We start from the raw sequence: 14,528 nt of genomic DNA, 5'->3' as shown, positions 1-14,528 counted from the left end.
TATTGTTTTATTCTAATTCCTAATTCTATGACTAACTGTAAATCACCATTTTGGTATTTTTGCATCATCGGTAGAAGAGTTGTGGAATTCCTGAATTTATTGAGACCATGACCCCTGTGTACATTAATTAGCCTACTTTTCTGGTGTCAAACCACATATGAAAACATTATACATATTTTTAATGCTGAAAAACAGCCCTTTCAAATTATATGGCATACAATAGCACCACATCAATCAAATGGCAATCAGTCAAGAAAAAACACCATCTTATATGCTTTTTTCCAAAACAACTGCCATTTACACAACTTCCTAATGAAGAGCATACTGTGGCTTCCTTATTTTCTATGGATTGATAATCTGCGATCAGCATAGCAATTCATTTTACTGTGAATGAGTTACAGCAGTTTTAGTGACCGGTGGTATTTTTCTAGAATTCTATGGAATGTTCTGTGATCAGACACTTTCTTATGTGGATAGTATATTAATTATACACTGCTCAAAAAAATAAAGGGAACACTTAAACAACACAATGTAACTCCAAGTCAATCACACTTCTGTGAAATCAAACTGTCCAATTAGGAAGCAACACTGATTGACAATAAATTTCACATGCTGTTGTGCAAATGGAATAGACAAAAGGTGGAAATTATAGGCAATTAGCAAGACACCCCCAAAAAAGGAGTGATTCTGCAGGTGGTGACCACAGACCACTTCTCAGTTCCTATGCTTCCTGGCTGATGTTTTGGTCACTTTTGAATGCTGGCGGTGCTCTCACTCTAGTGGTAGCATGAGACGGAGTCTACAACCCACACAAGTGGCTCAGGTAGTGCAGTTCATCCAGGATGGCACATCAATGCGAGCTGTGGCAAAAAGGTTTGCTGTGTCTGTCAGCGTAGTGTCCAGAGCATGGAGGCGCTACCAGGAGACAGGCCAGTACATCAGGAGACGTGGAGGAGGCCGTAGGAGGGCAACAACCCAGCAGCAGGACCGCTACCTCCGCCTTTGTGCCAGGAGGTGCACTGCCAGAGCCCTGCAAAATGACCTCCAGCAGGCCACAAATGTGCATGTGTCTGCTCAAACGGTCAGAAACAGACTCCATGAGGGTGGTATGAGGGCCCGACGTCCACAGGTGGGGGTTGTGCTTACAGCCCAGCACCGTGCAGGACGTTTGGCATTTGCCAGAGAACACCAAGATTGGCAAATTCGCCACTGGCGCCCTGTGCTCTTCACAGATGAAAGCAGGTTCACACTGAGCACATGAGCACATGTGACAGAGTCTGGAGACGCCGTGGAGAACGTTCTGCTGCCTGCAACATCCTCCAGCATGACCGGTTTGGCGGTGGGTCAGTCATGGTGTGGGGTGGCATTTCTTTGTGGGGCCGCACAGCCCTCCATGTGCTGGCCAGAGGTAGCCTGACTGCCATTAGGTACCGAGATGAGATCCTCAGACCCCTTGTAAGACCATATGCTGACACATGCACATTTGTGGCCTGCTGGAGGTCATTTTGCAGGGCTCTGGCAGTGCACCTCCTGGCACAAAGGCGGAGGTAGCGGTCCTGCTGCTGGGTTGTTGCCCTCCTACGGCCTCCTCCACGTCTCCTGATGTACTGGCCTGTCTCCTGGTAGCGCCTCCATGCTCTGGACACTACGCTGACAGACACAGCAAACCTTTTTGCCACAGCTCGCATTGATGTGCCATCCTGGATGAACTGCACTACCTGAGCCACTTGTGTGGGTTGTAGACTCCGTCTCATGCTACCACTAGAGTGAGAGCACCGCCAGCATTCAAAAGTGACCAAAACATCAGCCAGGAAGCATAGGAACTGAGAAGTGGTCTGTGGTCACCACCTGCAGAATCACTCCTTTTTTGGGGGTGTCTTGCTAATTGCCTATAATTTCCACCTTTTGTCTATTCCATTTGCACAACAGCATGTGAAATTTATTGTCAATCAGTGTTGCTTCCTAAGTGGACAGTTTGATTTCATAGAAGTGTGATTGACTTGGAGTTACATTGTGTTGTTTAAGTGTTCCCTTTATTTTTTTGAGCAGTGTATATTTTGGGGCTACCACTAGGTAGCCTAGTGGTTAGAGCTTTTGGCCAGTAACCTAAAGGTTGCTAGATCGAATCTCCGAGCTGACAAGGTACAAATCTGTCATTCTGCCCCTGAACAAGGCAGTTAACCACTGTTCCAAGGCCATCATTGTAAATTAGAATTTGTTTTTAACTGACTTGCCTAGTTAAAAAAAATATTAAAAAAATTAACACATACACTGAGTGTACAAAACCATATGAACATCTGCTCTTTTCATGACAGACAGACCAGGTGAATCCAGGTGAAAGCTATGATCCCTTATAGATGTCACTTGTGAAATCCACTTCAATCAGTGTAGATGAATGGGAGGAGACAGGTGAAAGAAGGATTTTTAAACCTTGAGACAATTGAGACGGATTTCGACTCTCTCTCAACCTGCTGTCTCGAACTCTGAATGCTTGTCTATGAAAAGCCAACTCACATTTACTCATGAGGTGCTGACCTGTTGCACCCTCTACAACCACTGTGATTATTATTATTTCACCCTGCTGGTCATCTATGAGCGTTTGAACATCTTGGCCATGTACTGTTATAATCTCCACCCGGCACAGTCAGAAGAGGACTTGCTACCCCTCAGAGCCTGGTTCCTCTCTAGGTTTCTTCCTAGGTTCCTGCCTTTCAAGGGAGTTTTTCCTATTCACCGTGCTACTACAATACATCTGCATTAATTGCTGTTTGGATTTTTAGGCTTTGAACGGGGTATGGTAGTAGGTGCCAGGCACACTGGTTTGTGTCAAGAACAGCAAAGCTGCTGTGTTTTTCACGCTCCCATGTGTATCAAGAATGGTCCACCACCCAAAGCACATCCAGCCAACTTGACACAACTGTGAGCAGCATTGGAGTCAACATGGGCCAGCATCCCTGTGGAACGCTTCAACACCTTGTAGAGTCCATTCCTCGATGAATTGAGGTTGTTCTGCAACTCAATACTCTGAGTGTAAAATAGTTATCTCTGCGGCACAGATTCTGTTGCTATGTAGAGACATAGCAACAGAATCTGTGTTGCAGAGACAACTATTTACATGGAGGCTTCCCAGTTCAGAGGAAAAATTTTGCTTTTGTGCGCTGCAGGAGCTGTATTTACTATGCTCTCTTCTGGAACAATGTGGACCAACTGGAGCTCCAATGCATCAATTGTTTACTAGCAGAGGACTATAGAGAAGAAGTGGCTACTCTTAGCAAACAGATTAAGAACTTACACAATCTACCAGGGAAAGCACCCCGCTTACCTTCTCTACTCCACAGGCTGGACGCCGTTCTGATGTGTTGAGAGTCAATCACCACCTTCCGGAGACACCTGAAACCCCACCTCTTTAAGGAATACCTAGGATAGGATAAAGTAATCCTTCTAACCCCCCCCCCTTAAAAGAGTTAGATGCACTATTGTAAAGTGGTTGTTCCACTGGATATCATAAGGTGAATGCACCAATTTGTAAGTCGCTCTGGATAAGAGCGTCTGCTAAATGACTTAAATGTAATGTAAATGTAGTATCACCGCCATGTCAACATTCAATGACTGATTGGCCATTGCCTTCCAGGGACCCCTTCCCGAAGAAGTCTCCCACTTCCCTGGAAAATGGAGCAGGACCGTCACTTCTGATGGATATAGTAGATGATACTGTCACCATGGAAGCATGTCACCCACCGTAGGCCAAATGGAGGGAAGCTGCCTGGGCTTCTCCGGCTTTGGAGGTTCCAGCGCCATCATCCCCTATCCTGCCTCGGATTCTGCTTTGGACTCGGATCACCGGACCTCAAGGGTGGCTGATGCACCGGCTCCTCCGTCAGCCATAATGGGTTTTGTGACCAGCTCAAAGTGCAAAAACTGCCGTACCTCCTTTGCCACCTCACCAGCCATTTTAATCAATCAATCAAATTTATACATCAGACGATGTCACAAAATGCTATACAGAAACCCAGCCTAATACCCCAAACAGCAAGCAATGGTGAGAAAAATCTTGGTTCCTGGGGCAAAAACCTTGTGCTATTCTGGGGCTCGGTACAGGACATTACTAGGCTGCTTCTTACCATTTTAGGGCTGTTGCTATCGTAATCCATGTGGGATCTAATGACATTAGGATAGCTAGCTCAGCTCTTCTGAAACTGAATTTATAGAACTGATTGGCACTCTGAAAGACTCCAATACATGTCCAAGATTCAGTAGGTTGCTGGCAGTACACGACTGGCTACTTTAGCTCTGTTGGAGTTACTTTTGTGGATAACTTTGACACCTTTTGAAACAGAAGATGTTCTACAGAGAGGATGGGGTCCATCCAAATCATCTTGGTGCCTGGATCCTGTCCTTGCATTTCAAGGCTGCGCTGAGACAATGACTTATCAACACCCCAAGTCCCGCTCTCGTAATCCCAACCATAAATTATCAGCATTATCATCATACAGCAGGCCCGCAACAAGTACCATCACTGACTCTTGTTTTAACCCACGTCCTCGCTCGAGGCATCGGCCTAATGGTACAGTTCGACAATCTATGCCAATTCTAGGTAGCCCTATGGTATTTTCAAATTAGGGGTTACCAACTGAGCATAGTTCAATGCATAGGCCTACTGGTTCAGTTCTAGGCAATATTGTATCTATTCCAATTCAAGTCAACCCCATGGTATTTTTTAGTAGGGGGATACCTGTTGAACATGGAATGTGTGTATAAGAAACTCTGTTTGATCTGAAATCCCGCAGCTGGACTGATTCATGTAAATGCCAGAAGTTTGATTTCAAACTTTATTTTATTGTAACTCTGGCTTCTCAAACCAACGCGGACTCTCTGGTTATAACTGAATCTTGGCTAAAGAAGTCTATGCCGGACTCTGATGTGTATCTGACTGGTTATAATGTTTTTAGATCTCATAGAGTTGGTAGAGGAGGGGGTGTCACCATATAGATAAAAAGCTATTTAAATGTTCTATATCCACCACCACCCCTGTCCTTAAGCAATTTTGAATGTCTAGTCCTAAATGTGAAACTTTATCGCCCTCCCTCGGCCTCCATATGTGCTCTCACCAAATTGTCTAACCTACTGTCGAACTATGATCAATCTGAATTACTGATAGTGGGTAATCTTAATTGAGATTGGTTGATGCCAATATCTGGGATATTTGTACTGAGCTAAATCTAACTCAGCTGATAACTAAACCAACTATCCTCAACTTTAAACACCCCGAAAAATCTACTCTATTACATATGATTCTAACTGATGCCTCTTAAAGGTTTTCAGCCAATAGGTTATTTGTGACCAACCAGCTCGATTCCGAAGTCTTATGTAGCAAAATTTGAAATTGTGTTTTTTATATTGAATAAAAGTAGAGACTCAGAGCTAGAGAATGTTATATCATACACTACAGTTGAGGAACAATGGGAAAGTAATTCTGCTTTGAAAGTTGATCAATTTGTAATCTCACTTTTGAGAAAATTGCCCTTGAATGTTTTGGTAAACCTAATGGGGAGCTCTTCTTTGTCTACACCAATTCAGCATCATTCACACCCTCTTAAGCCTTAGCCCCACCCATCTCTTTAAGGATTCACATGTGAGGCCATGTACTAAACAACCAAAGATTTCAAGACTAAAGACTGGTTTATACTATGGGTGCGTTCATGAATTCAATTTGGAGTGCCTGAGTGCGCTCTTGGCGTTCGTAAGCTCACAGTGTTGTCAGATGGTCCGTTTGTAAATTCATAGCTTTTCACTCTCGGAGAATTCAGAATGCACAGTGGATGCTCTGGCTGTGGAGGAGGGTTGATCCGAGCGTTCTGACCTTACAACAGCAGTCAAATTGGTATGGCAACTGCTTGGCATCTGACCGTAAGGCGCTACAGAGGGTAGTGCGAACCGCCCAGTACATCACTGGGGCCAAGCTTCCTGCCATCCAGGACCTATATAATAGGCGGTGTCAGAGGAAAGCCCAGAAAATTGTCAGAGACTCTAGTCACCCAAGCTATAGACTGTTTTCTCTGCTACCGCATGGCAAGCGGTACCGGAGCGCCAAGTCTTGGACCAAAAGGCTCCTCAACAGCTTCTACCCCCAATAGCCTTCTGTGTGTTCTCTTTTCGACTCCCTCTGTATAATTTTCTCCATCTCCTTAGCTATCATACTCAAATTCCACTGATTTCAAAACTCGGTTTTCCAGAAAGTGGAGAACAACACTTTTGCAGTTCTACACTACTCGATATCTTTCAAAAAAGAAGCAATAGAAAGGATTACCTACACATACTGACCAGCTCATGTTATAGACAGAAGCAGGCTACATAGCAGTCCAATCCAAACTCATCTCTGGCAAGTCCAGCCCATCTATTATCTGAGCCAATCATGGCTAGCAGGAAGGTTCCTGACTTTTTCCAAGGCTCAACCAACTAGGCTCGTAATTTAACAATTTTATTTGCATTTACAGATGGCATACAAGTTTGTAATTAACGAGTCAGACGCAAGGGATTTACTCTAGACACCTGACAAGGCCCTCATCCCGATCATTCGCAGGACAAAGAGATGGAGATATCGGGGACGAAGGTCGGGGTGCCTCGTAAGGATCCGGCGGCGAGTGGGTAATGTGCCTTTACCATCGGTCCTATTAGCCAACGTACAATGATTGGATAGTAAAATAGACAATCTACGAGCACGTATATCCTACCAACGGGACATTAAACACTGTAATATCTTATGCTTCACCGAGTTGTGGCTGAAGGACGACATGAATAACATACAGCTGGCAGGTTATACACTGTATCGGCAGGATAGTAGCCTCTGGTAAGACAAGGGGTGGCGGTCTATGTATATTTGTAAACAAAAGCTGGTGCACGATATCTAAGGAAGTCTTGAGGTTCTGCTTGCCTGAGGTAGAGTATCCCATGATAAGCTGTAGATCTCACTATTTACCAAGAGAGTTATCATCTATATTCTTCGTAGCTGTCTATTTACCACCATAAACCGATGCTGGCACTAAAACTGCACTCAAGTGAGCTGTATACAGCCATAAGCAAACAAGAAAACAACTGCATTGTTGGTTAAGAGCTTGTAAGTAAGCATTTCACTAAGGTCTACACCTGTTGTAGTTGGCGCATGTGACAAATAAAATGTGGAATTCAAGTTTTTTTCTGTCAATAATGTTTGGCTTGTGATGTGATTGGTCTGAAGCCAAATCCAAACGGGCTTCTCTTGACCCTTTTTTAAATTTTATTTTTTTAGGTGCACCAGGACTATTCACAGCTGAGCTCACTCAGTTTAGTGCATTGCTGATTGGCTATTATTTTATTATTTTTTTTTATCAAGGGACGCCAAATAGATATGCTACACATACTAAGACAGAAGGTCGCTATTTTGTTTGCTAGGATGCTTTCGTCGGTGAGAAACATTCATCCTCCTGTGAACTGAAGAAAATGTATGAAACACAGAGAGACTAAAGATAAATAATTTTGTATGTTTTTTTCTTTATACATTTTTGGGGAAAGTCTGGCATCCCTTGGCATCCGCTGTTGATGAGAGGAATCATTTGAAGCCATTGCGGTCTGGTCAGTTCTTTCAGTTTTGCCCAAAGGATTTTGGGTGTGTGAGTCCGCTTCCCTTTCAAAAATGCCTGCCTTGGGGGAGGGACAGGCCACAGCACGAAGCATGTTCAGATCTCCCCCCCCCCAAATACACTGGAAGTTGTCATGGGGTGAAGGCCTATTGTTTGGTGCGCAAAGCCCTCTTCATGGCCAATTATGTGTGAAACACATCTCACTGACCTATAAATCCCTAGGACATGATTAAAACAAACCCAGGTGTCATAACATAAAATTGCTTTGATATCATGTGAAAATTAGACTACAAAAAGAGCATGAAAAAAAGGAAATTGTGGGAAAGTGTTTATGATATAGGCCAAGGTCATTACAATGTAATTTGTGGTGAATTTTTCTCCACCAAAAAATGCCATTATTGAAGGTGCGTGTTCGGGCATGCGCGCATCCATGCCATCAGTGCGAGTCTGACGATGATGCACGCGCACAGGAGAGTAGCCTCGATTCCTCCCTCCTTTCGAATGTAGTATGGATTTTAGATGGGTTGTCGAAAGGATAAACAATAACATGACTTACTTAGCCTATTAAACGCCGCATGTTTAGTCTATCACGTTGTGAATTCATTTACATTTTTTTATTAAATTCCGTGCTCTTTTTAAGATCAAAATGCCGGAGTTTATCTCTGTCGACGGGTTTATCGCCGAGACCTTGGAGGACTATAGCTCTCCAACAACCTCGTCCTTCACAACCAAAATGTCAAGTTGTAGAAACGCAGTAGACAACATCGAGGAGGTAAGTTAATCGTTTCTGTACATTATGGCTGTCGTAACCTGTAATCATTTTGAGAAACACTCTTTTCACGTCACTTCGATACAGAAACGAATGGGAGTTTTTGGGAGGCTTGCCAAGGTAACGTAACGTGCACAGCACAAAGGTGTGCTATACAATTCAGGCATCAACCAACTGACGTTATCGCTCAATCTATGGACTGGGGTAGTAGACAAAGCGCCTGACGGCTTTCTTTGTGTCGGCCGCATCTTTTTTCTCGTTTGTTCATGGATTAATTTAATTCCACAATACATAAGCATGGTTTTTGTCACGAAAAGGCTCAATGTTGCATTAGATTTCACCAATATGCGTAAAAGCATCTACATTGAGGTGATGTCCTTTGTTTATCAGATTGTGGCGCTCGTGCTCATTGTATGGAACGCGAGGAAAAACATTCAAATGTATTCTATATCAATAACCATAATAATAACTACTACTATTATTTGATGGTGTGCAGGCAAAACGTCCTATTCATGTTGCCTTTGAATCCATTGTCACTGGTTTTATTGTTGGACTGAGAACGTCATTTTACCACTATACTCAACAGTAAATCGACTGCTGTAGCACAGTCGATTCATTAGGAAAGTGATGAAATTAACCATTTAGACAAATACGCCCATGGCATAGAAAAATGACAACACAACTTTGTCTTCTCCGTTTATCTATCCTAGATATCAATTCAATAAAGTTATTTTTATAATAGTCATAATTTACACTACTGCAGTTTTTATGATTTTGATTCAAGCTACTTCAAATAATAGGAGGCTATCAAGGCCCATATAGCAATATATATATATATATATATATATTTTTTTTTTAACAAAACCGGGCAGTTCTTTTAAAGATTAAGATGCTTAATCCATAATTTTAAAACCATTATTTAGTGGAGGCCTACTGTATATCTATCCATGCTTAGTCAATGATCATAAATGCTGGACAGCTGTTTTTGACCAGCAGTATTTGACCAGCCGTATTTGACATCCCAGATACCTCAGAGGTAATGTTTTTATTTTTTAACTTTTACCCCTTTTTCTCCCCAATTTCATAATATCCAATTGGTAGTTAGTCGCTGCAACTCCCGTACGGACTCGAGAGAGGCGAAGGTTGAGAGCCACGTGTCCTCCGAAACACGACCCTGCCAAGCCACACTGCTTCTTGACACACTGTTCACTTAACCCGGAAGCCAGCCGACACCAATGTGTTGGTGGATGAAACACCGTACAACTGGCGACAAAAGTCCGCTTGCACGCGTCAGTCATCTAAACCCTCCCCTAACCTGGACGGCGCTGGTCCAATTGTGCAATGGGTGTCCGAGCTGTGTGCCAGTAGTTTAAACAAACCACTTGGTGCATTCAGCTTGTCAACACTTCTTACAAAAATAAGTATTGATCAAGTCAATCTCTCTTCCACTTTGAGCCATCAGAGATTGACAAGCATATCATTGTTAGCTCTCCGTGTACGTTTAAGGGCCAGCCATGCTGCCCTGTTCTGAGCCAATTGCAATTTTCCTAAGTCCCTCTTTGTGGCACCTGACCACACGACTGAACAGTAGTCCAGGTGCAACAAAACTAGGGCCTGTAGGACCTGCCTTGTTGATAGTGTTGTTAAGAAGGTAAAGCAGAGCTTTATTATGGACAGACTTCTCCCCATGTTAGCAACTGTTGTATCAACATGTTTTAACCACGACAGTTTACAATCCAGGGTTAGTCCAGTCAGTTAAACTTCTCTGGGATATGTGGGACGGTAGCGTCCCACTTGGCCAAAAGCCAGAAAAAATGTAGCGCGCCAAATTCAAATATATTACTATAAAAATCTATCTGTCATGAAATCGCACATGAAAGACACCAAATTAAAGCTACACGTTGTGAATCCAGCCAACATGTCTGATTTCAAAAAGGATTTACGGCGAAAGCACACCAAACGATTATGTTAGCTCAGTACATAGCCACAGAAAAACACAGCCATTTTCCCAGCAAAAGATAGTAGGAACAAAAAGCAGAAATAGAGATAAAATTAATCACTAACCTTTGATGATCTTCATCAGATGACACTCATAGGACATCATGTTACACAATACATTTATGTTTTGTTCGATAATGTGCATATTTATATCCACAAATCTTGGTTTACATTGGCGCCATGTTCAGAAATGCCTCCAAAATATCCGGAGAAATTGCAGAGAGCCACGTCAAATAACAGAAATACTCATCATAAACTTTGATGAAAGATACATGTTTTACATAGCGGTTGCATTAAGAACAAGTGTATCTTTAATTCTGTGTCAGATTTTTTTTAAACTACGTAAAAAGCACACCATGCAATAATCTGAGACGGCGCTCAAAAATAACAACATTTCTCTGCCATGTTGGAGTCAACAGAAATACGAAATTACATCATAAATATTCCCTTACCTTTGATCATCTTCATCAGAATGCACTCCCAGGAATCCTAGTTCCACAATAAATCGTTGTTTTGTCCGATAAAGTCCATTACTTATGTCTAAGTAGCTACTTTTGCTAGCATGTTTAGTGCACATGTCCCAACGCTCGCGCAGATGCAGGCGAACTCGGACGAAAACTTCAAAAATGTATATAACAGGTCGAATAAACTGGTCAAACTAAGTAGAGAATCAATCTTCAGGATGTTGTTATCATAACTATCCAATAACGTTCCAACCGGAGAATTCCTTTGTGTCTCTAGAAGTTATGGAAAGCAAGACGATATTGTTTGGAACCCGCATGACCAGGAACTGGCATTCTGCCAGACCAATGACTGAAACACCTCCCATCCGGCCCCACATCACACTAGAGGCTTCATTCCACGTTCTACAGACTGTTGACATCTAGTGGAAGGTGTAGGAAGTGCAAACAGATCCATATCTTACAGGGAATTGAATAGGCGATGAGTTGAACATTGTGAGTTGAACACTGTTTGGATTTTTTCTCAGGTTTTTGCCTGCCATATGAGTTCTGTTATACGCACAGACATCATTCAAACAGTTTTAGAAACTTCAGAGTGTTTTATATCCAATAGTAATAACAATATGCATATATTAGCATCTGGGACAGAGTAGGAGGCAGTTCACTATGGGCACGCAATTAATCCAAAAGTGAAGTTAATCACCTCTACTTGCATAATTTCACATTATTCATTACAATATTTACTTGAGGTTTAGGGTTTAGTGAATGCTTTTAGTTTTTTTTTTTAAAACCTCCCTAACAACCCAACCAAGCCGCACTGCTTCTTAACACAGCGCGCATCCAACCCGGAAGCCAGCCGCACCAATGTGTCGGAGGAAACACTGTGCACCTGGCGACCTTGGTTAGCGTGCACTGCGGCCCGTCACAGGAGTCGCTGGTGCGCGATGAGACAAGGATATCCCTACCGGCCAAACCCTCCCTAACCCGGACGATGCTAGGCCAATTGTGCGTCGCCCCACGGACCTCCCGGTCGCGGCCGGCTGCGACAGAGCCTGGGCGCGAACCCAGAGTCTCTGGTGGCACAGCTAGCGCTGCGATGCAGTGCCGTAGACCACTGTGCCACCCGGGAGGCCCTGCAGCTCTTAAGTGTTGCAGTCATTTCATGTCGCTGATGTGTATAGTGTTGAGTCATCGGAATACATAGTCATTAGTGAAGTAAGGGGCATAGACAGCTGCCCTGGGGAATTCCTGATTCTGCCTGGATTATGTTGGAAAGACTTCCATTAAAGAACACCCTTAGACTGATGGATGCCACCCTTTCGATAAAATGCCAGCAGCTCTGCTGTTTATGAATTCAAGCCTATCAACTCCCGAGATTAGGCTGGTGTAACCGATGTGAAATGGCTAGCTAGTTAGCGGGGTGCGTGCTAATAGCGTTTCAAACGTCACTCGCTCTGAGACTTGGAGTAGTTGTTCCCCTTCCTCTGCATGGGTAACGCTGCTTCGAGAGTGGCTCTTGTCGATGTGTTCCTGGTTCGAGCCCAGGTAGCGGCGAGGAGAGGGATGGAAGCTGTTACACTGGCAATACTAAAGTGCCTATAAGAACCTCCAATAGACAAAGATATATGAAATACAAATCGTATAGAGAGAAATAGTCCTATAATTCCTATAATAACTACAACCTAAAACTTCTTACCTGGGAATATTGAAGACTCATGTTAAAAGGAACTACCCGCTTTCATATGTTCTCATGTTCTGAGCAAGGAACTTAAACGTTAGCTTTCTTACATGGCACATATTTCACTTTTACTTTCTTCTCCAACACTTTGTTTTTGCTTTATTTAAACCAAATTGAACATGTTTCATTATTTATTTGAGGCTACATTTATTTGATTGATGTATTATATTAAGTTAAAATAAGTGTTCATTCAGTATTGTTGTAATTGTCATTATTACAAATACGGCCGATTAATCGGCATCGGCTTTTTTTGGTCCTCCAATAATCGTTATCGGCGTTGAAAAATCATAATCGGTCGACCTCTAGTAACAAGCGCATGTGAATATTAACTACTAAGCCAGAAGGCTCATAAAGTTATGCAACAAATTTCTGCCCTGCCTAAGATCACCGTGCGCAATGCCAAGCATTGGCTGGAGTGGTATAAAGCTCGCCGCCATTGGACTTTTAAGCAGTGGAAACGTGTTCTCTGGAGTGATGAATCACGCTTTACCATCTGGCAGTCCAGTGAACATAAGTCGGTGCTTGCATCTGTAGCAGTTTGTATGAATTTGACTGGTTACATACAATGCATGGTGTCATATCTTTATTATCCTTAACGTGATGACATGCTATTTTATCAAATCGATTACCTAACATTTCATTGATTCCACAATTGAATTAAATCATGCAACAATTAACTCATTATTAACCTGGGGCACCACAGAGAAGTTTATTTAACCTCTCTGGGATATGTGGGACGCTAGCGTCCCAACTGGCCAACATCCAGTGAAAATGCAGAGCGCCAAATTCAAATAAATTACTATAAAAATTAAACTTTCATGAAATCACACATTCAATACACCAAATTAAAGCTACACTTGTTGTGAATCCAGCCAACGTGTCAGATTTCAAAAAGCTTTACGGCGAAAGCAAACAATGCTATTATCTGAGGATAGCAACCAAGCAAACAAACACAGACCATCATATTTCAACCCTCCAGGCGCGACACAAAACGCAGAAATAAATATATAATTCATGCCTTACCTTTGATGAGCTTCTTCTGTTGGCACTCCAATATGTCCCATAAACATCACAAATGGTCCTTTTGTTCGATTAATTCCGTCGATATATATCCAAAATGGCCATTTATTTGGCGCGTTTGATCCAGAAAAACACTGGTTCCAACTCGCGCAACATGACTACAAAAGTTACCTGTAAGCTTTGTCCAAACATTTCAAACTACTTTTGTAATACAACTTTAGGTATTTAACGTAAATACTCAATAAAATTGAAGACGGGATATACTGTGTTCAATACCGGAGGAAAACAAAGTGTAGCTAGCTTTCAGGTCACGCGCCTCTAACAAAGAGTACACTTCCCTCTCCCCTCATTCTGAACAGTGTTACTTCTTCATTTCTCAAAGGAAAAACCTCAACCAATTTCTAAAGACTGTTGACATCCAGTGGAAGCGATAGGAACTGCAAGAATGTCCCTTAGAAATCTGGATTCCCAATGACACCCCATTGAAAATAGTGACCTAAAAAAGAAAAATCTGAATGGTTTGTCCTCGGGGTTTCGCCTGCCAAATACGTTCTGTTATAGTCACAGACATGATTCAAACTGTTTTAGAAACTTCAGAGTGTTTTCTATCCAAATCTACTAATAATATGCAAATCTTAGCTTCTGGCTTCTGAGTAGCAGGCAGTTTAATTTGGGCATGCTTTTCATCCAAAATTCCGAATGCTGCCCCCTATCCTAGGGTCTTACTCACATCGGCTGCGGAGAGTGTGATCACACAGTCTTCTGGAACAGCTGGTGCTCTCATGCATGTTTCAGTGTTATTTGCCTTGAAGCGAGCATAGAAGTAGTTTAGCTCGTCTGGTATGCTCGTGTCACTGGGCAGCTTTCGGCTGTGCTTCCCTTTGTTGTCTGTAATGGTTTGCAAGCCCTGCCACATTCTGGACACA

At 42.7% G+C, this 14,528-nt stretch overlaps 1 protein-coding gene across 1 annotated transcript in view; it reads left to right on the top strand.

Moving 5' to 3' along the window:
* Nucleotides 1-8,046: 8,046 nt before the first annotated feature.
* unm_sa1614 (un-named sa1614) overlaps nucleotides 8,047-14,528 on the top strand; it is a 96,687-nt gene continuing 90,205 nt past the window's right edge. The window contains exon 1 of the mRNA XM_071334657.1: nucleotides 8,047-8,388. Within this exon, the coding sequence (XP_071190758.1) occupies nucleotides 8,263-8,388 (126 nt within the window). The 5' untranslated portion in view covers nucleotides 8,047-8,262. The remainder of the gene's footprint in view (nucleotides 8,389-14,528) is intronic.

The sequence above is a fragment of the Salvelinus alpinus genome, chromosome 12, assembly GCF_045679555.1.
Source record: "Salvelinus alpinus chromosome 12, SLU_Salpinus.1, whole genome shotgun sequence".
NCBI classification, from domain to species: domain Eukaryota; kingdom Metazoa; phylum Chordata; class Actinopteri; order Salmoniformes; family Salmonidae; genus Salvelinus; species Salvelinus alpinus.
Note: the sequence above shows the minus strand (reverse complement) of the source record. Positions and strands in the feature narration are given on the sequence as shown.